This window comes from Grus americana, chromosome 7, assembly GCF_028858705.1.
Source record: "Grus americana isolate bGruAme1 chromosome 7, bGruAme1.mat, whole genome shotgun sequence".
Lineage (NCBI taxonomy): Eukaryota > Metazoa > Chordata > Aves > Gruiformes > Gruidae > Grus > Grus americana.
This window is the reverse complement of record NC_072858.1, coordinates 5,331,686-5,358,059: the sequence shown is the minus strand read 5'-3', so window position 1 is coordinate 5,358,059 and position 26,374 is coordinate 5,331,686. Positions and strand designations below refer to the sequence as shown.

The 26,374-nt window shown below is 51.7% G+C and overlaps 2 protein-coding genes across 2 annotated transcripts; both read left to right on the top strand.

Annotated features, from left to right (window-relative positions):
- Positions 1-7,147, top strand: LOC129208689 (deleted in malignant brain tumors 1 protein-like). The gene is made up of 6 exons (XM_054831870.1): positions 1-64; positions 2,565-2,609; positions 3,226-3,379; positions 3,605-3,819; positions 4,194-4,223; positions 6,729-7,147. Exons 1-6 carry the CDS (start codon positions 1-3, stop codon positions 6,893-6,895), a joined length of 675 nt encoding a protein of 224 aa, XP_054687845.1. The 3' UTR covers positions 6,896-7,147.
- Positions 6,929-26,167, top strand: LOC129208688 (deleted in malignant brain tumors 1 protein-like). Its single transcript, XM_054831869.1, has 23 exons — positions 6,929-6,983; positions 7,390-7,543; positions 7,769-7,983; positions 9,504-9,521; positions 9,780-10,082; positions 10,450-10,479; positions 10,893-10,937; positions 11,554-11,707; positions 11,933-12,147; positions 12,522-12,551; positions 12,965-13,009; positions 13,626-13,779; positions 14,005-14,219; positions 14,594-14,623; positions 17,129-17,173; positions 17,790-17,943; positions 18,169-18,383; positions 19,102-19,146; positions 21,027-21,177; positions 21,527-21,738; positions 22,007-22,179; positions 23,188-23,576; positions 24,108-26,167. Exons 1-23 carry the CDS (start codon positions 6,929-6,931, stop codon positions 24,391-24,393), a joined length of 3,333 nt encoding a protein of 1,110 aa, XP_054687844.1. The 3' UTR covers positions 24,394-26,167.
- Positions 26,168-26,374: the final 207 nt, after the last annotated feature.

Here is a 26,374-nt window from a genome sequence, read left to right as displayed (position 1 = left end):
ATGGCTGCCACCACGATCTTGTCTTGGATGGTAATGATAACTCTTGGAATTCAGGTGGATGCAGGTAACGATCACTTCTGATCACCTTCACGGCTCTATTTCACACCAGGCTAATGTTGAGGATTTAGCAGCACGGCTTAGCTCTTTCGAAAACCATGAGCAGGTCAAACCTATGAGCTGACCAAATCAATCATTATACCCATTAATTCAGAAGCTTTTCTTGAAACTGCTTAATGAATTTAAATTGTTGTTCTCAACAATTTTTGCAAAGAGGCTAGTAAAGGAAATTCAAATGAATATACTGTAGAGCAAATAATATAATTTTCTGAGTCTTTGTATTGGGGTAATGAATTTAAAAACTAATAAGGTAACTTAAAAGTTATATAAAAACATATGTTTATAGAGTTGGCATTGCTAAATATTCTCTTCAAACTGATGCTTGCATTTGAAAAGTTTTCGAGTCCGGTCATAGTTGACGTAGCCAACCTACTGGCATGGTCAGGGGTTTAATGTCCTTCAGACTGGGCTCTCAGATGCTGAAATGTACCCATGCAGACTCTATATGGCAGCGTATGAACGGACTTAAAATGCAGCATATAATTGTATATGTCACTCTTCTTCAAGAAAGAATGCAAGTCATTGATGAAATGACTAACATAAATCAGTGCTTGGGCTAAAACCTTAGGATAATAATGCCATGTGAGAAATGGAGGCTGTATAAATGCATCATTTTCTGAGTATCTGAAAGCACAGAGGAAAGGTATCCATGTTTGAACAGACAAATTTTAACTGAATATAGGTTTGTAGACTGTTTTCCAGTGACCTATACAGAGACAGAGCAAGACCTCACTGATCCTGTGAAATGCCCTTATTCATGTTAATTATAGGATTGGTGCTGTCACCTGGTCCTGTGGCCTAATTTTTCCATGCTCTACAATACTCGCTCTCATCTCACCAGATCCATCAGCTCATCTTTTCAAAACTGCAATTTTTACAAAGTAATATAGAGACGCTGTGGTTAAGGCAATATGGAAACCAGTTTTGTTTCAGTAACTGCAATTATTAAAATAAGTCAAAGACCAGAACAACTCCATTTATATTTTGAAACCATTTTTTAAACAGCCAAACTCACCCATTTTAAATCCTTTTAAACATTTCTCTGAGAGGATGTTTGGAGAGTTGTCAGCCCTGATGCAGAGGGGTAATGGTGGTCTACATGCTATCCTTCCCCCCGGGTTTGGATAAACCCATTAAGCCCCATCTCAGAAAATATAACTCTCTAGGTTAGATGAAGCACTAGGAAGGAGATCAACTTTCTTGGCCTGCCAAAGCCCTGTCCCACGGGACACCTTTGATCTGTTGGTGCCACCTGGAGGGCTTTCCATCAAGTGTCCTGTACAGGAGCCTTGTCAAAGAAAACTCTGACTCAGAGTTTATGCCACCAGTTGGGCTTAGCAGCAAGGTATGGATAAAATCAATGGTCTTGGAAAGGGAAGGGAACGAGAGTAGTTTACCTGTGGTGGGATTGTGAGCAAAACCTGTCACAGGTAGCTTTTGGAGACTCCCTTTTTGTGCAAAATGAAGATAATGGTATCTGCAGCCTCCCTTCCTCACTGGCCTTGCTCTGACCAGCTCCCTAGATAGTTTTCTGTCATCTTCATTCCTGTTAAGATTTTTGGAGCAGCTTTTTGGGTTTCGATATGGAGAAAAGGAGGAGGAGCAGTCTGTTCTCATGCAAGAAGCAGAGCCATCGACTTCTGATTGGATGAGATGAGACCAGCAGATAGCTTGTTCAAAGCAAGCAAAGAGAGACTTCTCACTTCAAGGGCGCTCTCTGGGCCAGTTGCAGGTTTTGGTGGGTTCGCAAAGAGATTTGATAATCAGTGGAGGAAAAAAATGCTGAGGTCTACTAAAATAGAAAGAAACCTCCTGGATCTAAAGTTTGCCAGACACAAATTGCTAGAGGCTGGACTGGTCTTTCGGGAAGTTTCAAATTCTGTTTACCTCATTGCCCTCCCCTTGTGGTATCATGTATGTTATTTCTTCCTAGAAGAAACTAGTGTTCCCTCAACAGTGACTGACACCACTACATGTAAGTAGAATTTATCAGATATTTCCTCTATATGACAGTGATAGCTTTAGGTTTTTACCATCATATTTATTCTTGGGAAGTAATTTTTATGATGAAAAGGCCCCCGTGTTTGGTTTAGCCAGGGGCTGAGAGTGTGTGCGAGAACAAAGTTATTTGGGAGCTGGGATTTCAGGGATGGCTCTGCCCCCCAGCAGGCAGCATCATTGCTAGGAAGAAAGCGATCTTCTGTCGCTTGTCCCCTTCACTGGGGACTTGACTTGACTCAGTGGGAAGTGGCACAGTAGCGATGCCCTTGAGCAAGTGCTGGGGCAGTTGGCACTGCAGCCATCTTGCTCAGTCCTGCCACGTTACAGTGCCGACCGCCGGCTTTGGGTTTCATTGTCCCGGGTGCCCTTTGGAGAGGGGTGACTCCCAGCAGGATGTTCCTCTTAGTCAAAACACTGTTCACTCACCTGCTGCTCTCTCCCTGCAGCACCAGGTAGCTCCAGCTTCACTCCCCCTGAGTCATGGACCACAGGTACGTCCGGGGGGCTTGAGGGGTCTGACTGTCTCCTGCCCCCAGTTATGGATCACAGAATGGCAGGATGGCTGAGGCTGGCAGGGCCTTCTGGAGGTCAGCTGGTCCTACCGCCTGGCTAAAGCAGGGTCACCTAGAGCTGGCTGCCCAAGACCATGTCCCGATGGCTGTTGTCTGTCTCCAAGGCTGGAGAGTCCCCCGCCTCTGCAGGCAACTTGTGCCCGTGCTCAGTCACCCCCACAGGGAAAAAGTGTTTTGTGATGTTCAGAGGGAACCTGCTGTGTTTCAGTTTGTGCCCATGGCCCCCTGTCCCATCCCTGGGCACCACTGGAAAGGGCCCGGCTTTTGGAGAGGGTTGACTCCCAGCAGGTTGTTCCTCTTAGGCAAAATGCTGCTGGCTCATCTGCCGATTTCTCCCTGCGGCACCAGGGAGCTCCAGCTGGAGCGGGGGGAGGCAGGGATGAGGCTTCAGGGCGCAGCCACGTGCCGAGAGGGAGGGTCCCTGTGGGGCTGTGGCAGAGCCTCCGTGCTGCTGGCCGTGCCCTTCTCTGATGGCTTCTGGCGATGGGATTTAGAGATGTCTCTGCCTGTCCCCGGGCTCTGCTCCTTTCCGCAGGGACCGGCTCCTGCGGTGGCTTGCTTCAGGGTTTGTCCGGCACAGTCCAGAGCCCGGGCTACCCCTCCTCCTACCCCAACAGCGCCCGCTGCGTGTGGCGCATTCAGCTGTGGGAGCTGGATCGCAGGGTCGAGCTCCAGTTTCTGGATGTGGAGTGAGTCCGGCGGGGTGTCAGCTGTGGTGCGGGCAGGGTGCCCGGCCTGGCTGTGGGCTCAGGGGTGGCTTCGTCCCCATGGTGGGGCCTTGGCCGCCTCTGCCCGGGTGCCGGGGCTAGGCCAGGAAGGGGCTGGGCTTGCTCGAGCCCTGCATCTCCTGCCGGCACTCGTGCTCGGAGGTGACGCAGCCGACGGTGCCAACAGACCCTCCTCTCCGTCCGCAGGCTGGAAGGCAACAGCTGCCAGTACGACGCCATCGAGGTGTACGACGGCGGGTCCCCTGAGAGCCTGCTCCTGGGGACCGTTTGCAGGAACGACCATCGCATCTTCAAGTCATCCGGGCACCAGATGACCATCCTGTTTCGCAGTGATGGCAGCATCACCCAGAGAGGTTTCCGGGCCTACTACTCCTCCTTTCTCAGCTCCGGCAGCACCACGGGTAAGAGCAGAGCCATCCTGTGCTCTTTGCCGCGGCCAAAGCACAAGCTCTTCCTCAAGGGCCTTCTGACGGCTCCTGACACCTATGGGCATCCTTCCCTCTGGCGCCATGGAGAGGCCTTTTGTCTTGGGGACATCTTTTTGGACAGGACTGCCACCAGACTGCTGCCAGAAAACTCCTTCTTTGCCTGATGGTCAGGGCCAGGGCTTTCTCCACCACAGCCAGTGCTGCTGCTGAACCACCATTGTTTTTTCTAGCCTTTACTTTTCTCTCAATTTTTGTTCTTTGGTTGCTTGTGAGGACAAAATCTGCAGTTTGGACGCTAGCAGCTTCTAGAGCACAACCACTTCTAACAACAGATTTTCTCCTTCCAGACTCGGGACTAACAGTGCCTCCGCCAACAGGTAACCAGCGATTTCTGTTTACATCCTGCGTGCCCGTGGGTGCTCTGCCTCTGGGATGCTCTGTCTGCAGCAGAGCAAGAGTCCCAAAGGTGGGCTGCTCTTACAGACCCTGGGAAATGTCCCTGACGCTCAGTTAGATTTGGGATCAATCGATTGCTGATGAGTGGCACTGGGGGACAGTTACTACACGCTGTTCCTGGAGTTTTCCCATGTGGTGTTTTGGGGCTTCTGTATCCCAGTGCCTTATGGCCATGTGCTTACGCAGTGAGCAGGGTTTAGCCATTCTGATTAGATTGTTGCTCTTCTCTGCAGCCTTTTCTTACTTTTCAGCCTCATTCTTTCAACAGTTTTAGCTGTCTGCCCCTCCTGCAAATGTTTGTGCTGATGAAAGGCTGTTCTTGCCAGAGCTTAGGTGGGGGAACCTCTGTCATTTTGTTTCGGGGCTGTTTTCCTTGTCTTAAAATGGGATTTCACAGTGGGTGTCTATTCTTCTCCAGCTGCAACAACTACAACAAGGCCGACAACAACAACGCCCACGACTTGTAAGTGTGATTTAGGATTGTTGTTCCCACCGTTACATGCCAGGCCTAATCCAGGCATGAAACGTGGCTTTCTGAGTTTCCTACCCTTGTGCTGTTGGGATGTCCTTTGTACAATCCTGTTGAGAAGTATTTGTACGACGTTAATCAGAGCTGAAACCACACGCTTGATAATTGTTGATTGTATGAGTTACCGGAGAAGTCTTTGTAGCATAAAAATATTGCTGGCTGTCCGTGGTGATCAAGGGAGTGCATACAGTGCAGTGAAACCTCTGACATTGATCCAACACGTAAGGTGGAGCTCGCAGAGGAAAAGGCTCCTGTGTTTGGTTTACGCTGGAGCTGGGGGTGTGTTCAAGGACAAAGTTATCTGGGTGCCAGGATCCTGGGGATGGCTCTGCCCCCCCCGCAGCCAGCATCCTTGCTAGGCAGAACGTATCTTCTGTCGCTTGTGCCCTTCGCTGGGGACTTGACTTGACTCACTGGGGAAAGGGTAAAACATGCTGACGGCTCACAAGGGATTTGTCCTAACACGCTTGCTCTCCATGTGTTCTTTTCTGCTTGTTCTCCTCCGCAGTTCCAATCATAGCTGATGGTGAGTCTGTCTGCCAGGGCCCTCTTTGTGGCCCCGGGCACAGGGATGTACGTGCCCACTGCTGCCTCAGCCTCTCCGTCCCCAGCGTGGGAGCCCAAGAAGGGGCTGCCGGCCCTGAGCCGTGCTGCAGGTGGATGCGGCTGGGTGTGGGGGCGGCTGTGCCCAGGGAGGCTGTGGGACCCTGCGCTCTCCTGTCAAGTGTCACTGCCTGAACCCAGCGCACTGCTAGCCTGACCAAGGGGTTTGTGTCTCTCAAAGAGCTGTTGCTGCAGCTGACCGGTGGGCCGAACAGATGTGCAGGCAACGTGGAAGTCTTCTATTTTGGAGGCTGGATTAAAATCTGTGGGTACCAGTGGGACATGCAAGATGCCCAGGTTGCATGCAGGCAGCTTGGCTGTGGCTCTCCTCTTGGTGTGATGCACTATTTCCCTTCGAGCAACTCGTACCCATACATGATGACGGAGGTGAATTGTGCGGGCTCTGAAGAGTATTTGTGGTACTGCCCTTTCAAGGAAGAGTACTCTGTCTGTTATCACGGGGATGCTTCTGTCATATGTTCAGGTGGGTTTTTGCGTTTTGGTGGCGTTTTCCTGCAGAAAAGCCATCTGGAGTTTGTGTGAGGCTGAGCGAAGGCTGACCAGCCCTTGCTCTGTGCTCTGCAGGGCAGCAGTGGGTCATGAGCCCGTGTCCCTGACGCAGGTGCCCATGTTGCAGAGGGAGCACCGTGGCTGCTCTTGCAGACTGTGCTTGGGACATCTGGGAGTCGGGCGACGGCTCCCGCGCAGAGCAGGATGCGAGGAGGGGGTTGGTTTTGAGCCAGGCAGCCTCCCCATGGGTCCCTTTGTTGCTCTGCATGAGCTTATAGCATGCGCTCCGAGGGGAGCCAAGGGTGCCGAGTTCCTCATGCCCTCTGGTTTTCTCCTTCCAGACTCGGGACTAACAGTGCCTCCGCCAACAGGTAACCGGCGATTTCTGTTTACATCCTGCGTGTCCGTGGGTGCTCTGCCTCTGGGATGCTCTGTCTGCAGCAGAGCAAGAGTCCCAAAGGTGGGCTGCTCTTACAGACCCTGGGAAATGTCCCTGACGCTCAGGGAGATGCGGGATCGCTAACAGTGCCTTGGGACTGAGCATCTGCTTCTTCTGCGGGAGAGGTTTGGTGCTGGTCTTCCTGGTGCCACAGTAGCGATGCCCTTGAGCAAGTGCTGGGGCAGTTGGCACTGCAGCCATCTTGCTCAGTCCTGCCACGTTACAGTGCTGACCGCCGGCTTTGGGTTTCATTGTCCCGGGTGCCCTTTGGAGAGGGGTGACTCCCAGCAGGATGTTCCTCTTAGGCAAAACACTGTTCACTCACCTGCTGCTCTCTCCCTGCAGCACCAGGTAGCTCCAGCTTCACTCCCCCTGAGTCATGGACCACAGGTACGTCCGGGGGGCTTGAGGGGTCTGACTGTCTCCTGCCCCCAGTTATGGATCACAGAATGGCAGGATGGCTGAGGCTGGCAGGGCCTTCTGGAGGTCAGCTGGTCCTACCGCCTGGCTAAAGCAGGGTCACCTAGAGCTGGCTGCCCAAGACCATGTCCCGATGGCTGTTGTCTGTCTCCAAGGCTGGAGAGTCCCCCGCCTCTGCAGGCAACTTGTGCCCGTGCTCAGTCACCCCCACAGGGAAAAAGTGTTTTGTGATGTTCAGAGGGAACCTGCTGTGTTTCAGTTTGTGCCCATGGCCCCCTGTCCCATCCCTGGGCACCACTGGAAAGGGCCCGGCTTTTGGAGAGGGTTGACTCCCAGCAGGTTGTTCCTCTTAGGCAAAATGCTGCTGGCTCATCTGCCGATTTCTCCCTGCGGCACCAGGGAGCTCCAGCTGGAGCGGGGGGAGGCAGGGATGAGGCTTCAGGGCGCAGCCACGTGCCGAGAGGGAGGGTCCCTGTGGGGCTGTGGCAGAGCCTCCGTGCTGCTGGCCGTGCCCTTCTCTGATGGCTTCTGGCGATGGGATTTAGAGATGTCTCTGCCTGTCCCCGGGCTCTGCTCCTTTCCGCAGGGACCGGCTCCTGTGGTGGCTTGCTTCAGGGTTTGTCCGGCACAGTCCAGAGCCCGGGCTACCCCTCCTCCTACCCCAACAGCGCCCGCTGCGTGTGGCGCATTCAGCTGTGGGAGCTGGATCGCAGGGTCGAGCTCCAGTTTCTGGATGTGGAGTGAGTCCGGCGGGGTGTCAGCTGTGGTGCGGGCAGGGTGCCCGGCCTGGCTGTGGGCTCAGGGGTGGCTTCGTCCCCATGGTGGGGCCTTGGCCGCCTCTGCCCGGGTGCCGGGGCTAGGCCAGGAAGGGGCTGGGCTTGCTCGAGCCCTGCATCTCCTGCCGGCACTCGTGCTCGGAGGTGACGCAGCCGACGGTGCCAACAGACCCTCCTCTCCGTCCGCAGGCTGGAAGGCAACAGCTGCCAGTACGACGCCATCGAGGTGTACGACGGCGGGTCCCCTGAGAGCCTGCTCCTGGGGATCGTTTGCAGGAACGACCATCGCATCTTCAAGTCATCCGGGCACCAGATGACCATCCTGTTTCGCAGTGATGGCAGCATCACCCAGAGAGGTTTCCGGGCCTACTACTCCTCCTTTCTCAGCTCCGGCAGCACCACGGGTAAGAGCAGAGCCATCCTGTGCTCTTTGCCGCGGCCGAAGCACAAGCTCTTCCTCAAGGGCCTTCTGACGGCTCCTGACACCTATGGGCATCCTTCCCTCTGGCGCCATGGAGAGGCCTTTTGTCTTGGGGACATCTTTTTGGACAGGACTGCCACCAGACTGCTGCCAGAAAACTCCTTCTTTGCCTGATGGTCAGGGCCAGGGCTTTCTCCACCACAGCCAGTGCTGCTGCTGAACCACCATTGTTTTTTCTAGCCTTTACTTTTCTCTCAATTTTTGTTCTTTGGTTGCTTGTGAGGACAAAATCTGCAGTTTGGACGCTAGCAGCTTCTAGAGCACAACCACTTCTAACAACAGATTTTCTCCTTCCAGACTCGGGACTAACAGTGCCTCCGCCAACAGGTAACCAGCGATTTCTGTTTACATCCTGCGTGCCCGTGGGTGCTCTGCCTCTGGGATGCTCTGTCTGCAGCAGAGCAAGAGTCCCAAAGGTGGGCTGCTCTTACAGACCCTGGGAAATGTCCCTGACGCTCAGTTAGATTTGGGATCAATCGATTGCTGATGAGTGGCACTGGGGGACGGTTACTACACGCTGTTCCTGGAGTTTTCCCATGTGGTGTTTTGGGGCTTCTGTATCCCAGTGCCTTATGGCCATGTGCTTACGCAGTGAGCAGGGTTTAGCCATTCTGATTAGATTGTTGCTCTTCTCTGCAGCCTTTTCTTACTTTTCAGCCTCATTCTTTCAACAGTTTTAGCTGTCTGCCCCTCCTGCAAATGTTTGTGCTGATGAAAGGCTGTTCTTGCCAGAGCTTAGGTGGGGGAACCTCTGTCATTTTGTTTCGGGGCTGTTTTCCTTGTCTTAAAATGGGATTTCACAGTGGGTGTCTATTCTTCTCCAGCTGCAACAACTACAACAAGGCCGACAACAACAACGCCCACGACTTGTAAGTGTGATTTAGGATTGTTGTTCCCACCGTTACATGCCAGGCCTAATCCAGGCATGAAACGTGGCTTTCTGAGTTTCCTACCCTTGTGCTGTTGGGATGTCCTTTGTACAATCCTGTTGAGAAGTATTTGTACGACGTTAATCAGAGCTGAAACCACACGCTTGATAATTGTTGATTGTATGAGTTACCGGAGAAGTCTTTGTAGCATAAAAATATTGCTGGCTGTCCGTGGTGATCAAGGGAGTGCATACAGTGCAGTGAAACCTCTGACATTGATCCAACACGTAAGGTGGAGCTCGCAGAGGAAAAGGCTCCTGTGTTTGGTTTACGCTGGAGCTGGGGGTGTGTTCAAGGACAAAGTTATCTGGGTGCCAGGATCCTGGGGATGGCTCTGCCCCCCCCGCAGCCAGCATCCTTGCTAGGCAGAACGTATCTTCTGTCGCTTGTGCCCTTCGCTGGGGACTTGACTTGACTCACTGGGGAAAGGGTAAAACATGCTGACGGCTCACAAGGGATTTGTCCTAACACGCTTGCTCTCCATGTGTTCTTTTCTGCTTGTTCTCCTCCGCAGTTCCAATCATAGCTGATGGTGAGTCTGTCTGCCAGGGCCCTCTTTGTGGCCCCGGGCACAGGGATGTACATGCCCACTGCTGCCTCAGCCTCTCCGTCCCCAGCGTGGGAGCCCAAGAAGGGGCTGCCGGCCCTGAGCCGTGCTGCAGGTGGATGCGGCTGGGTGTGGGGGCGGCTGTGCCCAGGGAGGCTGTGGGACCCTGCGCTCTCCTGTCAAGTGTCACTGCCTGAACCCAGCGCACTGCTAGCCTGACCAAGGGGTTTGTGTCTCTCAAAGAGCTGTTGCTGCAGCTGACCGGTGGGCCGAACAGATGTGCAGGCAACGTGGAAGTCTTCTATTTTGGAGGCTGGATTAAAATCTGTGGGTACCAGTGGGACATGCAAGACGCCCAGGTTGCATGCAGGCAGCTTGGCTGTGGCTCTCCTCTTGGTGTGATGCACTATTTCCCTTCGAGCAACTCGTACCCATACATGATGACGGAGGTGAATTGTGCGGGCTCTGAAGAGTATTTGTGGTACTGCCCTTTCAAGGAAGAGTACTCTGTCTGTTATCACGGGGATGCTTCTGTCATATGTTCAGGTGGGTTTTTGCGTTTTGGTGGCGTTTTCCTGCAGAAAAGCCATCTGGAGTTTGTGTGAGGCTGAGCGAAGGCTGACCAGCCCTTGCTCTGTGCTCTGCAGGGCAGCAGTGGGTCATGAGCCCGTGTCCCTGACGCAGGTGCCCATGTTGCAGAGGGAGCACCGTGGCTGCTCTTGCAGACTGTGCTTGGGACATCTGGGAGTCGGGCGACGGCTCCCGCGCAGAGCAGGATGCGAGGAGGGGGTTGGTTTTGAGCCAGGCAGCCTCCCCATGGGTCCCTTTGTTGCTCTGCATGAGCTTATAGCATGCGCTCCGAGGGGAGCCAAGGGTGCCGAGTTCCTCATGCCCTCTGGTTTTCTCCTTCCAGACTCGGGACTAACAGTGCCTCCGCCAACAGGTAACCGGCGATTTCTGTTTACATCCTGCGTGTCCGTGGGTGCTCTGCCTCTGGGATGCTCTGTCTGCAGCAGAGCAAGAGTCCCAAAGGTGGGCTGCTCTTACAGACCCTGGGAAATGTCCCTGACGCTCAGGGAGATGCGGGATCGCTAACAGTGCCTTGGGACTGAGCATCTGCTTCTTCTGCGGGAGAGGTTTGGTGCTGGTCTTCCTGGTGCCACAGTAGCGATGCCCTTGAGCAAGTGCTGGGGCAGTTGGCACTGCAGCCATCTTGCTCAGTCCTGCCACGTTACAGTGCCGACCGCCAGCTTTGGGTTTCATTGTCCCGGGTGCCCTTTGGAGAGGGGTGACTCCCAGCAGGATGTTCCTCTTAGGCAAAACACTGTTCACTCACCTGCTGCTCTCTCCCTGCAGCACCAGGTAGCTCCAGCTTCACTCCCCCTGAGTCATGGACCACAGGTACGTCCGGGGGGCTTGAGGGGTCTGACTGTCTCCTGCCCCCAGTTATGGATCACAGAATGGCAGGATGGCTGAGGCTGGCAGGGCCTTCTGGAGGTCAGCTGGTCCTACCGCCTGGCTAAAGCAGGGTCACCTAGAGCTGGCTGCCCAAGACCATGTCCCGATGGCTGTTGTCTGTCTCCAAGGCTGGAGAGTCCCCCGCCTCTGCAGGCAACTTGTGCCCGTGCTCAGTCACCCCCACAGGGAAAAAGTGTTTTGTGATGTTCAGAGGGAACCTGCTGTGTTTCAGTTTGTGCCCATGGCCCCCTGTCCCATCCCTGGGCACCACTGGAAAGGGCCCGGCTTTTGGAGAGGGTTGACTCCCAGCAGGTTGTTCCTCTTAGGCAAAATGCTGCTGGCTCATCTGCCGATTTCTCCCTGCGGCACCAGGGAGCTCCAGCTGGAGCGGGGGGAGGCAGGGATGAGGCTTCAGGGCGCAGCCACGTGCTGAGAGGGAGGGTCCCTGTGGGGCTGTGGCAGAGCCTCCGTGCTGCTGGCCGTGCCCTTCTCTGATGGCTTCTGGCGATGGGATTTAGAGATGTCTCTGCCTGTCCCCGGGCTCTGCTCCTTTCCGCAGGGACCGGCTCCTGCGGTGGCTTGCTTCAGGGTTTGTCCGGCACAGTCCAGAGCCCGGGCTACCCCTCCTCCTACCCCAACAGCGCCCGCTGCGTGTGGCGCATTCAGCTGTGGGAGCTGGATCGCAGGGTCGAGCTCCAGTTTCTGGATGTGGAGTGAGTCCGGCGGGGTGTCAGCTGTGGTGCGGGCAGGGTGCCCGGCCTGGCTGTGGGCTCAGGGGTGGCTTCGTCCCCATGGTGGGGCCTTGGCCGCCTCTGCCCGGGTGCCGGGGCTAGGCCAGGAAGGGGCTGGGCTTGCTCGAGCCCTGCATCTCCTGCCGGCACTCGTGCTCGGAGGTGACGCAGCCGACGGTGCCAACAGACCCTCCTCTCCGTCCGCAGGCTGGAAGGCAACAGCTGCCAGTACGACGCCATCGAGGTGTACGACGGCGGGTCCCCTGAGAGCCTGCTCCTGGGGATCGTTTGCAGGAACGACCATCGCATCTTCAAGTCATCCGGGCACCAGATGACCATCCTGTTTCGCAGTGATGGCAGCATCACCCAGAGAGGTTTCCGGGCCTACTACTCCTCCTTTCTCAGCTCCGGCAGCACCACGGGTAAGAGCAGAGCCATCCTGTGCTCTTTGCCGCGGCCGAAGCACAAGCTCTTCCTCAAGGGCCTTCTGACGGCTCCTGACACCTATGGGCATCCTTCCCTCTGGCGCCATGGAGAGGCCTTTTGTCTTGGGGACATCTTTTTGGACAGGACTGCCACCAGACTGCTGCCAGAAAACTCCTTCTTTGCCTGATGGTCAGGGCCAGGGCTTTCTCCACCACAGCCAGTGCTGCTGCTGAACCACCACTGATTTTTCTAGCCTTTACTTTTCTCTCAATTTTTGTTCTTTGGTTGCTTGTGAGGACAAAATCTGCAGTTTGGACGCTAGCAGCTTCTAGAGCACAACCACTTCTAACAACAGATTTTCTCCTTCCAGACTCGGGACTAACAGTGCCTCCGCCAACAGGTAACCAGCGATTTCTGTTTACATCCTGCGTGCCCGTGGGTGCTCTGCCTCTGGGATGCTCTGTCTGCAGCAGAGCAAGAGTCCCAAAGGTGGGCTGCTCTTACAGACCCTGGGAAACGCCCCTGACACTCAGGGAGATGCGGGATCGCTAACAGTGCCTTGGGACTGAGCATCTGCTTCTTCTGCGGGAGAGGTTTGGTGCTGGTCTTCCTGGTGCCACAGTAGCGATGCCCTTGAGCAAGTGCTGGGGCAGTTGGCACTGCAGCCATCTTGCTCAGTCCTGCCACGTTACAGTGCCGACCGCCAGCTTTGGGTTTCATTGTCCCGGGTGCCCTTTGGAGAGGGGTGACTCCCAGCAGGATGTTCCTCTTAGGCAAAACACTGTTCACTCACCTGCTGCTCTCTCCCTGCAGCACCAGGTAGCTCCAGCTTCACTCCCCCTGAGTCATGGACCACAGGTACGTCCGGGGGGCTTGAGGGGTCTGACTGTCTCCTGCCCCCAGTTATGGATCACAGAATGGCAGGATGGCTGAGGCTGGCAGGGCCTTCTGGAGGTCAGCTGGTCCTACCGCCTGGCTAAAGCAGGGTCACCTAGAGCTGGCTGCCCAAGACCATGTCCCGATGGCTGTTGTCTGTCTCCAAGGCTGGAGAGTCCCCCGCCTCTGCAGGCAACTTGTGCCCGTGCTCAGTCACCCCCACAGGGAAAAAGTGTTTTGTGATGTTCAGAGGGAACCTGCTGTGTTTCAGTTTGTGCCCATGGCCCCCTGTCCCATCCCTGGGCACCACTGGAAAGGGCCCGGCTTTTGGAGAGGGTTGACTCCCAGCAGGTTGTTCCTCTTAGGCAAAATGCTGCTGGCTCATCTGCCGATTTCTCCCTGCGGCACCAGGGAGCTCCAGCTGGAGCGGGGGGAGGCAGGGATGAGGCTTCAGGGCGCAGCCACGTGCCGAGAGGGAGGGTCCCTGTGGGGCTGTGGCAGAGCCTCCGTGCTGCTGGCCGTGCCCTTCTCTGATGGCTTCTGGCGATGGGATTTAGAGATGTCTCTGCCTGTCCCCGGGCTCTGCTCCTTTCCGCAGGGACCGGCTCCTGCGGTGGCTTGCTTCAGGGTTTGTCCGGCACAGTCCAGAGCCCGGGCTACCCCTCCTCCTACCCCAACAGCGCCCGCTGCGTGTGGCGCATTCAGCTGTGGGAGCTGGATCGCAGGGTCGAGCTCCAGTTTCTGGATGTGGAGTGAGTCCGGCGGGGTGTCAGCTGTGGTGCGGGCAGGGTGCCCGGCCTGGCTGTGGGCTCAGGGGTGGCTTCGTCCCCATGGTGGGGCCTTGGCCGCCTCTGCCCGGGTGCCGGGGCTAGGCCAGGAAGGGGCTGGGCTTGCTCGAGCCCTGCATCTCCTGCCGGCACTCGTGCTCGGAGGTGACGCAGCCGACGGTGCCAACAGACCCTCCTCTCCGTCCGCAGGCTGGAAGGCAACAGCTGCCAGTACGACGCCATCGAGGTGTACGACGGCGGGTCCCCTGAGAGCCTGCTCCTGGGGACCGTTTGCAGGAACGACCATCGCATCTTCAAGTCATCCGGGCACCAGATGACCATCCTGTTTCGCAGTGATGGCAGCATCACCCAGAGAGGTTTCCGGGCCTACTACTCCTCCTTTCTCAGCTCCGGCAGCACCACGGGTAAGAGCAGAGCCATCCTGTGCTCTTTGCCGCGGCCGAAGCACAAGCTCTTCCTCAAGGGCCTTCTGACGGCTCCTGACACCTATGGGCATCCTTCCCTCTGGCGCCATGGAGAGGCCTTTTGTCTTGGGGACATCTTTTTGGACAGGACTGCCACCAGACTGCTGCCAGAAAACTCCTTCTTTGCCTGATGGTCAGGGCCAGGGCTTTCTCCACCACAGCCAGTGCTGCTGCTGAACCACCATTGTTTTTTCTAGCCTTTACTTTTCTCTCAATTTTTGTTCTTTGGTTGCTTGTGAGGACAAAATCTGCAGTTTGGACGCTAGCAGCTTCTAGAGCACAACCACTTCTAACAACAGATTTTCTCCTTCCAGACTCGGGACTAACAGTGCCTCCGCCAACAGGTAACCAGCGATTTCTGTTTACATCCTGCGTGCCCGTGGGTGCTCTGCCTCTGGGATGCTCTGTCTGCAGCAGAGCAAGAGTCCCAAAGGTGGGCTGCTCTTACAGACCCTGGGAAATGTCCCTGACGCTCAGTTAGATTTGGGATCAATCGATTGCTGATGAGTGGCACTGGGGGACGGTTACTACACGCTGTTCCTGGAGTTTTCCCATGTGGTGTTTTGGGGCTTCTGTATCCCAGTGCCTTATGGCCATGTGCTTACGCAGTGAGCAGGGTTTAGCCATTCTGATTAGATTGTTGCTCTTCTCTGCAGCCTTTTCTTACTTTTCAGCCTCATTCTTTCAACAGTTTTAGCTGTCTGCCCCTCCTGCAAATGTTTGTGCTGATGAAAGGCTGTTCTTGCCAGAGCTTAGGTGGGGGAACCTCTGTCATTTTGTTTCGGGGCTGTTTTCCTTGTCTTAAAATGGGATTTCACAGTGGGTGTCTATTCTTCTCCAGCTGCAACAACTACAACAAGGCCGACAACAACAACGCCCACGACTTGTAAGTGTGATTTAGGATTGTTGTTCCCACCGTTACATGCCAGGCCTAATCCAGGCATGAAACGTGGCTTTCTGAGTTTCCTACCCTTGTGCTGTTGGGATGTCCTTTGTACAATCCTGTTGAGAAGTATTTGTACGACGTTAATCAGAGCTGAAACCACACGCTTGATAATTGTTGATTGTATGAGTTACCGGAGAAGTCTTTGTAGCATAAAAATATTGCTGGCTGTCCGTGGTGATCAAGGGAGTGCATACAGTGCAGTGAAACCTCTGACATTGATCCAACACGTAAGGTGGAGCTCGCAGAGGAAAAGGCTCCTGTGTTTGGTTTACGCTGGAGCTGGGGGTGTGTTCAAGGACAAAGTTATCTGGGTGCCAGGATCCTGGGGATGGCTCTGCCCCCCCCGCAGCCAGCATCCTTGCTAGGCAGAACGTATCTTCTGTCGCTTGTGCCCTTCGCTGGGGACTTGACTTGACTCACTGGGGAAAGGGTAAAACATGCTGACGGCTCACAAGGGATTTGTCCTAACACGCTTGCTCTCCATGTGTTCTTTTCTGCTTGTTCTCCTCCGCAGTTCCAATCATAGCTGATGGTGAGTCTGTCTGCCAGGGCCCTCTTTGTGGCCCCGGGCACAGGGATGTACGTGCCCACTGCTGCCTCAGCCTCTCCGTCCCCAGCGTGGGAGCCCAAGAAGGGGCTGCCGGCCCTGAGCCGTGCTGCAGGTGGATGCGGCTGGGTGTGGGGGCGGCTGTGCCCAGGGAGGCTGTGGGACCCTGCGCTCTCCTGTCAAGTGTCACTGCCTGAACCCAGCGCACTGCTAGCCTGACCAAGGGGTTTGTGTCTCTCAAAGAGCTGTTGCTGCAGCTGACCGGTGGGCCGAACAGATGTGCAGGCAACGTGGAAGTCTTCTATTTTGGAGGCTGGATTAAAATCTGTGGGTACCAGTGGGACATGCAAGACGCCCAGGTTGCATGCAGGCAGCTTGGCTGTGGCTCTCCTCTTGGTGTGATGCACTATTTCCCTTCGAGCAACTCGTACCCATACATGATGACGGAGGTGAATTGTGCGGGCTCTGAAGAGTATTTGTGGTACTGCCCTTTCAAGGAAGAGTACTCTGTCTGTTATCACGGGGATGCTTCTGTCATATGTTCAGGTGGGTTTTTGCGTTTTGGTGGCGTTTTCCTGCAGAAAAGCCATCTGGAGTTTGTGTGAGGCTGAGCGAAGGCTGACCAGCCCTTGCTCTGTGCTCTGCAGGGCAGCAGTGGGTCATGAGCCCGTGTCCCTGACGCAGGTGCCCATGTTGCAGAGGGAGCACCGTGGCTGCTCTTGCAGACTGTGCTTGGGACATCTGGGAGTCGGGCGACGGCTCCCGCGCAGAGCAGGATGCGAGGAGGGGGTTGGTTTTGAGCCAGGCAGCCTCCCCATGGGTCCCTTTGTTGCTCTGCATGAGCTTATAGCATGCGCTCCGAGGGGAGCCAAGGGTGCCGAGTTCCTCATGCCCTCTGGTTTTCTCCTTCCAGACTCGGGACTAACAGTGCCTCCGCCAACAGGTAACCGGCGATTTCTGTTTACATCCTGCGTGTCCGTGGGTGCTCTGCCTCTGGGATGCTCTGTCTGCAGCAGAGCAAGAGTCCCAAAGGTGGGCTGCTCTTACAGACCCTGGGAAATGTCCCTGACGCTCAGGGAGATGCGGGATCGCTAACAGTGCCTTGGGACTGAGCATCTGCTTCTTCTGCGGGAGAGGTTTGGTGCTGGTCTTCCTGGTGCCACAGTAGCGATGCCCTTGAGCAAGTGCTGGGGCAGTTGGCACTGCAGCCATCTTGCTCAGTCCTGCCACGTTACAGTGCTGACCGCCGGCTTTGGGTTTCATTGTCCCGGGTGCCCTTTGGAGAGGGGTGACTCCCAGCAGGATGTTCCTCTTAGGCAAAACACTGTTCACTCACCTGCTGCTCTCTCCCTGCAGCACCAGGTAGCTCCAGCTTCACTCCCCCTGAGTCATGGACCACAGGTACGTCCGGGGGGCTTGAGGGGTCTGACTGTCTCCTGCCCCCAGTTATGGATCACAGAATGGCAGGATGGCTGAGGCTGGCAGGGCCTTCTGGAGGTCAGCTGGTCCTACCGCCTGGCTAAAGCAGGGTCACCTAGAGCTGGCTGCCCAAGACCATGTCCCGATGGCTGTTGTCTGTCTCCAAGGCTGGAGAGTCCCCCGCCTCTGCAGGCAACTTGTGCCCGTGCTCAGTCACCCCCACAGGGAAAAAGTGTTTTGTGATGTTCAGAGGGAACCTGCTGTGTTTCAGTTTGTGCCCATGGCCCCCTGTCCCATCCCTGGGCACCACTGGAAAGGGCCCGGCTTTTGGAGAGGGTTGACTCCCAGCAGGTTGTTCCTCTTAGGCAAAATGCTGCTGGCTCATCTGCCGATTTCTCCCTGCGGCACCAGGGAGCTCCAGCTGGAGCGGGGGGAGGCAGGGATGAGGCTTCAGGGCGCAGCCACGTGCTGAGAGGGAGGGTCCCTGTGGGGCTGTGGCAGAGCCTCCGTGCTGCTGGCCGTGCCCTTCTCTGATGGCTTCTGGCGATGGGATTTAGAGATGTCTCTGCCTGTCCCCGGGCTCTGCTCCTTTCCGCAGGGACCGGCTCCTGCGGTGGCTTGCTTCAGGGTTTGTCCGGCACAGTCCAGAGCCCGGGCTACCCCTCCTCCTACCCCAACAGCGCCCGCTGCGTGTGGCGTATTCAGCTGTGGGAGCTGGATCGCAGGGTCGAGCTCCAGTTTCTGGATGTGGAGTGAGTCCGGCGGGGTGTCAGCTGTGGTGCGGGCAGGGTGCCCGGCCTGGCTGTGGGCTCAGGGGTGGCTTCGTCCCCATGGTGGGGCCTTGGCCGCCTCTGCCCGGGTGCCGGGGCTAGGCCAGGAAGGGGCTGGGCTTGCTCGAGCCCTGCATCTCCTGCCGGCACTCGTGCTCGGAGGTGACGCAGCCGACGGTGCCAACAGACCCTCCTCTCCGTCCGCAGGCTGGAAGGCAACAGCTGCCAGTACGACGCCATCGAGGTGTACGACGGCGGGTCCCCTGAGAGCCTGCTCCTGGGGATCGTTTGCAGGAACGACCATCGCATCTTCAAGTCATCCGGGCACCAGATGACCATCCTGTTTCGCAGTGATGGCAGCATCACCCAGAGAGGTTTCCGGGCCTACTACTCCTCCTTTCTCAGCTCCGGCAGCACCACGGGTAAGAGCAGAGCCATCCTGTGCTCTTTGCCGCGGCCGAAGCACAAGCTCTTCCTCAAGGGCCTTCTGACGGCTCCTGACACCTATGGGCATCCTTCCCTCTGGCGCCATGGAGAGGCCTTTTGTCTTGGGGACATCTTTTTGGACAGGACTGCCACCAGACTGCTGCCAGAAAACTCCTTCTTTGCCTGATGGTCAGGGCCAGAGCTTTCTCCACCACAGCCAGTGCTGCTGCTGAACCACCACTGATTTTTCTCTGCCTGCCTTTACTGCAGACAGAGAAGCTGCTTGTTCCTGGCATGCTCATTGCTGCAGAGGCCTGTGTTCCTACTCATGATTAGTACTTCTTTTCCCAAAGTAAAGAGGGCTGATGTGTTTGCACGCGGTGCAGTGAACTCTTTTTTCAGCTGTGGAGTTGCTGAGGTGGAAGCACGGCTGCTGCTCTCTGCCTGCAGCACCAGGTATCTCCAGGCTGGCTCCCCCTGGGTCACTGACCTCAAGTAGGGCCTGGAGGGCTTGAGGGCTCTGCTTATCTCCTGCTGCTGCTCAGGATCACAGAATCACAGGGTGGCTGAGGTTGGTCTGTCTCGGTCCCGCCAGGTTGCACTGCTGACTGTGGCACTTGGGTTTATGGGCTGCCTTTGGGGAGGGATGACTCCCAGCAGGCTCTTTGACTTGGGTAAATTGCTGCTCTCTCACTTGCTGCTCTCTCCCTGCAGTGCCAGGTAGCTCCACTTTGACCACCCCCGTGTCGTCGACCACAGGTAGGTCTGGAGGGGTTGAGGGGTCTGGTTATCTCTTGCCCTCACTCTGGGTCACAGAATGGCAGGATGGATGAGGTTGGAAAGCACCTCTGGGGGTCATTAGTCCAACACCCCCTGCTAAACCATTGCTGGCTCGTGTCCACCAGGACTCCCAGGGCCTTTTCTGGAGAGCTGCTTCCCAGCAGCATGTGTTGGTGCTTGGGGTTGTTCTTACCCAGGAGTGACTCGGCACTTCTCCTTGTTGAACTCCATGAAGGTCCTGTTGGCCCATTTGCCAGGGCTGTCGAGGACCCTCTGGATGGCAGCAGGACCATCTGGTGGATCAGCCACTCCTCCTAGCTTGGTGTCATCAGCAAACTTGCTGATCATCTCTCCCATCATCCTGATGATTAACAAAGCCATTCAAGGCCCTGCTGATGGGACCTTTTGCACATGCAGACTGTGAGCTGCACTGAGCTGCTGGGATGGAGGGGAAGGCTTTGAGGTGCAGCCACACAGCGACCTGCCACGCATCCAGGTGGTGGTTCTGGGTCTCACATATCAGTGTCCTGGGAACCATTTTGGGGAGGGGTGGGTCGCCTAGAGCTGGCTGTCCAAGATCACATCCAGATGACTTTTGGTTGTCTCCAAGGACGGAGAATCCACCACCTCTGTGGACATCCTGTGCTATTGGTCAGTCACCCTCACAGTGAAAAAGTGTTTCCTCATCTTCAGGCAGAACATACACGGAGCATCTGAGATGAGGTCCCCAGATAGAAAGGCTCATGGGTTTGTGTTGGAACTGTGTGTGTACACATGCAGACAGAGGAATTGCTTGGTCCTGATCATAGCCAATGAGAAGAGGGTTACTGCTCATAATTTTGGGGCATATTTCTCTTCATTTACTACCAAAAGAACAATGCCTCAAATTATCCAAAAATAGCAGTGCAGGTGGTTTCACACCCAGTGTAGTCATTTATTTCTTTGCAGTTGAGCAGTAATTTCACAAGTACTTAGGAAGCATTTTTTTCTATCACTTCAAAAGTATTGTTATTTCACTAATTCCTATTTCAGCTGTTTGTTCAAGCACATCATTTGATGATAATGCATACATAGAAAGTTTAATTGTTCCCATAGTGAACATTTGGTTCAGTGAGAGAAGGGTATTTCCGCATTTGTTAGAAGCTGAAAATAAAAACTGAAAATCTCTTAGACCTCAGTAGGTCCCTTGTTCACTCTTTAGGTTAAAAGAAGTAAATGTGTATTTTTTCTAATTTGGTATATAATTCAAAAGATGGTGCCCATTTACACATTTCTCTTTTCCTGGAGTAGTTTGAGCTTGTACTGAAAAGTATCCTAGAAATCCATGACTTTAGAAGTAAAATAAACTTTCTTAGATCTTGATTCCCCTGTTATTTGATTAGGTTGCAGCTGATCTATATATAAATTTCATACAATTTTTTGACTGTGACATAAGGTCTTCATGTTTATGAACTGGATATTTGTCAGCATTCTTATTCAGAATCAAAATAATTTTAATATTTTTCCTTCCCTTTGGTCATTAGCAATTGTAATAGCAGTGAACCAGGTGCAGCTGTGACTTTCTCTCTTTCAAGGAGCAACTGACCTCCAGAGGTCCAACCTCAGTAACTGTCCAGTTCTATGGCAAATATTCGTATCCTGCTAGTGCAGATATTGAAGATCAGCGTTATAAAAGCTATTGTGTGCTTAGCATCTCCTAATCTGCATTCAGATGATATATGAACCTAAAGAAAGACCTTTGAAAGCTGTAGAAGTCACTGCCTCTAAATTTTAAACTTATAAGTTTTACATAGATATATTCCAAAAGCAATATTAAATGGTGTATACATATATTTTTCTTCTCGTATTGTTCTCTGCAGAAGATTATTTTTGTGGCGGCTTGCTTTCCTCTCCGTCTGGTACCTTACAGAGTCCATTTTACCCCAGAAATTATCCAAACAATGCCAACTGTGTTTGGGAAATAGAAGTAAAGAGCAACTTCCGTGTCACACTCGCATTTAGAGATGTTCAGTAAGTAAAAATTTATTACTTGGGAAGATGAATGTATGGGATTGACATTTTGGACTTACTAAGCAGATAGCTGCTTGATTTCAAGGATCTTTTTCAAAGCTTTTAGTATGTCTGAGATGAAAAATGTTTTAATCTTTATTTATTTAGTCAATAATGTGGCTGGCATCTAAAGAGACAGAAATTGGAGCCTGTAATTTCTGTTCCAAAGAGCTGATAGTCATATCAGTAAAATGTACTCTTTTGCTATGAACAGTTAACCTGAGTTTTAAATAAATAAATAAGTGAATGAATAAATAAATAAAAAAATAATAATGAAGCATTTCACTAACTAGTCATGGTTGCTCCCCAGGATGGAAGGTGGCAGATGCCTGTCTGACTACGTGGAAGTCTACGATGGGCCACTCTATACCTCTCCTCTCCTTGGGAAATTTTGTTCTGGTTCTTTTCGCACATATACCTCTTCCTCAAACCTGCTGACTGTCCGATTTTACAGTAACTCTCGATACACATACAGAGGGTTTCAGGCTGACTATTATTCCTCTCCAGCAGATAAGAGCACTAGTAAGTTCATGTTTAAAGCAGGAACCTGCTGAATTATTTGCTAATGCACTGATTATTAATCTTGTTCTACCACTTCAATGAATCACCCATTTCATGTTATTTTAAATTAAATCTGTAGCATTTCATAGAGATGCAAGTATATGGTTTGGATTCTGAACTCCTTTTGCAATATCAGCTGCTTCTGCAAAAGATATTGTTTATTTAAGTCACAACTTATAACCTTGTTCGGTCGCTTCATTGAACTTGTATTTTTTTTGCCATCCGCTAGCACTGCTGTGTTTGCCAGACTACATGCATGCAGTTGTGAGCAGGTACTACCTTCAGTCACAAGGCTACTCTGCTTGGAATCTCTCCTTGAATGACCCCTATTGCAAACCCAACATTACATCAGAGTATGTTATATTCGACATACCATACACTCGCTGCGGCACGGTGAGAGAGGTATGGCTTTAAATGTTTCAGGAAAATGTGCCAATATTGTGAGTGTGTAAAAAAATCAAACCAAAAAAAATCATTTTGAAAACCAGCACAAACTGAAAGCTATACTGGAGTCTACAGGGACTGGGAGTGTCCTGGTGATTATGAGCTGCCTCTCCCTCTCCTGAGGTATAGGATTTGCTAGCACTCGTATTTCTGGCATCTGCTCCCAGAGCATTTTCTTATAGCTTCTTATTGATTTCCTAAGGAATAAATCATAGAATCATAGAATGTCCTGAGTTGGAAGGGACCTATAAGGATCATTGAGTCCAACTCCTGGCTCCACACAGGACCAGCCAAATCAAAGCATATGACTGAGAGCGTTATCCAGATGCTTCTTGAACTCAGTCAAGCTCGGTGCTGTGACCACTTCCCTGGGGACCCTGTTCCAGTGCCTGACCACCCTCTCAGTGAAGAACCTTTTCCTAATATCCAACCTAAACCCCCCCATCGCAGCTTCATTCCGTTCCCTCGGGTTCTATCAGTGGTCACCAGAGGGAGGAGATCAGCGCCTGCCCCTTTGCTCCCGCTCGTGAGGAAGGAAGTGTGGAAGGAAGCAAATACTTGGCATTTTCAAGGTCCCAAGCTGAGTGTGGTGGTTAAAAAGTTCTCAGAGCTTTAACTAAATATGACCAATTGTGGTTTAAGCCAGATTTCAGCTTAAATACAGTGCTGGACCTGAGCCTTCAGGCATTTAATGTTCAAAGCTTCATACAGGTTTTATTTAATTCAGTTATGTCTGCATTTCATGTGAGTTGTTTTCTAGGCCCACATTGCAGGCACTACATGTAGACTACAGATTCTTATCTTGAGAACAGAAAACCCCAGGTTCACACTTCTCCACGGCAAACTTTCTGGGAAATAATGCATTTGCTGTGGACATTGCTGTAAGGATACAGCAAAGTTTAGAATGCATAATAGGAAACCTGACTATATGAATTAATTTTGCTTTTTATTTTATATGTCAAACAGGGAAACAACAATACAATAACCTATTCCAACATTATTAGAGGATCCTCTTCTGGTACTGTAATCACAAGAAATAAAAATCTTCACTTGCATATCAACTGCAAAATGCTCCAGAACACATGGGCACAAATAATGTATGTTGCGGAGGACAATTTTGAAGTCAATGAAACTCAGTATGGCAGATATGATGTAAACCTTACATTTTATCATTCTGCATCCTTCTCACGGCCAGTGTATGACTCGCCATACTATGTTGATATCAACCAGAATTTGTTCCTTGAAGCTTACCTGCACAGCTCAGATCCAAACCTAGTGTTATTTGTGGACACATGTGTGGCATCTCCCACTCCCCACAATTTTACGACAGTAACCTATGATATAATCAGGAATGGGTAAGCTCATATGCTTTACAATTACAGATAGAACTGCCTTTCTACTCCTTTATTTCTTCTTTTTTTTCTTGTTTTAATTTTTTTTTAATGGAATAGTGTGAATACAGCATACATTAATGTCATCTTCTAACTAATTAATGAACATGGGCATTTAGGGTTTACTAGGGGAGATGGATTGACCAAAATATAACACGCACGCACACACACACACACGCATCTTAAAATGACAAATGGCTATGGCCAGTTCACCATGGATCCTTATTATCAGAGAGGTAACAATGACAGATCTCAGATAAGGGTGATTCACTGTCAGAAAAACGTACAAACACTAGGTATCTAGGCACAGGACAGGCTGAGGGGAGGTAACATGGCTCAATGCTGCTGAAGGAGGGCATCTTGCTTTTCCTAACTGCAGGTTTCTGAACCATTTTCATCATGTTTAAAAATCACTTTTCATGTTATATGTTATACTGCATGTAAATGACTGATTGCAGTGTGTATTCATGAGAGTTGTTTTTTTTCTCCTTTTAGGTGTGTTCGAGATTCTACATATGCTACGTATTATTCACCCTACAGAAATGTGGCCCGGTTTAAATTCAATGCCTTCCAGTTTATTCGTAACAATCCATTGGTTTACCTGCAGTGTGAACTAGTGGTGTGCAGGGCCTATGACTATTCTTCCAGATGCTACCAAGGTTGTATTACTAGGTCCAAGAGAGAGGCAAACTCTGGCCAGGAAAGTGTGACTGTTGTTGCTGGTCCAATACAGCTTCAGGAAGCTGGTGATAAGAAAAGGAATGCACGTGATTTTAAATAAAACTGTCTCCTTTAGCAGACAGCATCTTTAAATGCCAATTTAATTCTGAAAGAAACTATGCTGCTGCTGAATTACCGGCAGCTCTACAATAAAAGTTAGGAATGTGCTTACTGACTCATGCCTGCTAATCCCACTTCATATTGGTTGTCTTTGTCGGCACATAATAAAAAGCTAATTCAGCAGCTCTGCGAGGAGTCTGATGACACAGGGCACAGGAAGCTCTGTGGAACTCACCTGTTCCCAAGCTGCCTGCAACTTGTAGCTGCTGTGTCCGAAAAGCGGGTCTGAAAGCTTCCCTGACAAATTTGTAATCTCTGAGCTTTTTGCTTGTTTTGTTAATGGTAAAACTAAATGTTTAAGTTGCAGTTTAAATCTATAAACAAGCTCTACTAATATAAACCTTGTCTGATGTGTATCTAGAGTACCCTGGATAGGTATCTAGAGTACCCAGAGTGCAAGAAATCGATTAATCTTTAAATCTGATCTAGAATGCCATTTTTTCATTTTTAACGTTTTGGAAATAACAAGATGAGGGATCAAATGTAACCATGTCCTCTCATCCTTCCCAGAGCTGGACCCTTTTGTCATCCAGGAGAACATGAATTCATCTCCTGCTCCAGCTGATATTTCTCATGCACCATTTATTATTGCTGCCCCTGGCAGTTGCTTTTCAGTCCTGTTGGGTTTCTTTTGAAATATAAAGTGAAGAAACTAATTCCATACCAGAACACGTGAGACATTGGTTGAGTAATTTGATGGATTGAGTAATTTTCTTGTGTTAATTTCATCGACAATTCAAGTTTAAAATCCAAGCATGAAAGGCTTTCTGTGGTGATGGCTCACCTTATGAGGAAAGGTGGGCTTGACATAATAACTCAGTACTGAAGGAAACCAGAAGTCCAGGGAAAGTTTACAGCCCCATAACAACCCACAAATTAGTTGCCACCTGCAATATTAGACTCTCAAATCTTAACACAGCACCTGAATCATCATCTTCCTTCTCTCAAGATGGATATCTTGACTCTGCTAGTGAAAAATACAGCCTGGCTTGTGGGGAACCCAGATGGCCGGTTCTTGTTCCACACCGAACATGAGTTTGTTTCCCACTTCCCCAGAAGTAAATTAAGATCAAGAGTCAGTCCTTCCTTTCCACAGGGCAGTTGTGAATACTTCACGAAATGTGTGCTGTGTGATGGCCAGTAATGGAGCCCAGCTGTGTACCTCTGAAGGTGCTTCAGTAAATCTCAGTGTGGTGCAACAGATGTATTTCAATTTACCCTTCAGGCAAGGCTAGCACTGTTGAAACTGCCCTGTAATGTTTTCTGTTTCCACTGCACTCAGTGCTAGCAGGCAAAATATTTGAATGCAAGTACTACTGTTGTACTCTCCTAAGCCTTCTTTTAAGTCTTGTTTTCTAACAGTTCTGATTTTCTAAGATGGAGATTAAGTTTTGCATAAAAATTGCATGGCATAATGAAATGTTTCAGATGAAGAAGGTTTTATGCAGCTAAAAATACCTAGACAATCATGCACGACTGAAAGAGAAAAATGATTCTTCCGATCGCATATGGATCCTCATACATAATGTCTGAATATTTTGTGACTAGTTCTTTAGGGAGGTCCTTCTTGTTGAGAAAATGAGCTATTTGAGCTATTTTCAGTTATGGCTGATTCCCAATATACATTACGTAATTACAAAATCAGGAAGAGGGTGTTTCTAGTCTGATATTTCTGTCTTGATTCATGAAAGTGTCTCTGCATTTGAACTCAAAGTTTTGCTGTCTTGAAGAGCATCATCTGTAATAAAGAGTTTTTCCAAGCAATACGTTGTTCATATATGGGGTTTTCCTGCAAGAATACAAGAACATCACATACCTGGGTTCTGAAAAATCCAGGAAGATCCTATTTGTGGTCAAGATCTGCTGTGAGGTCAGTCCTGAATAACAGCTTATGTCTATGACTTACTGCCTAAGCCAGGCAC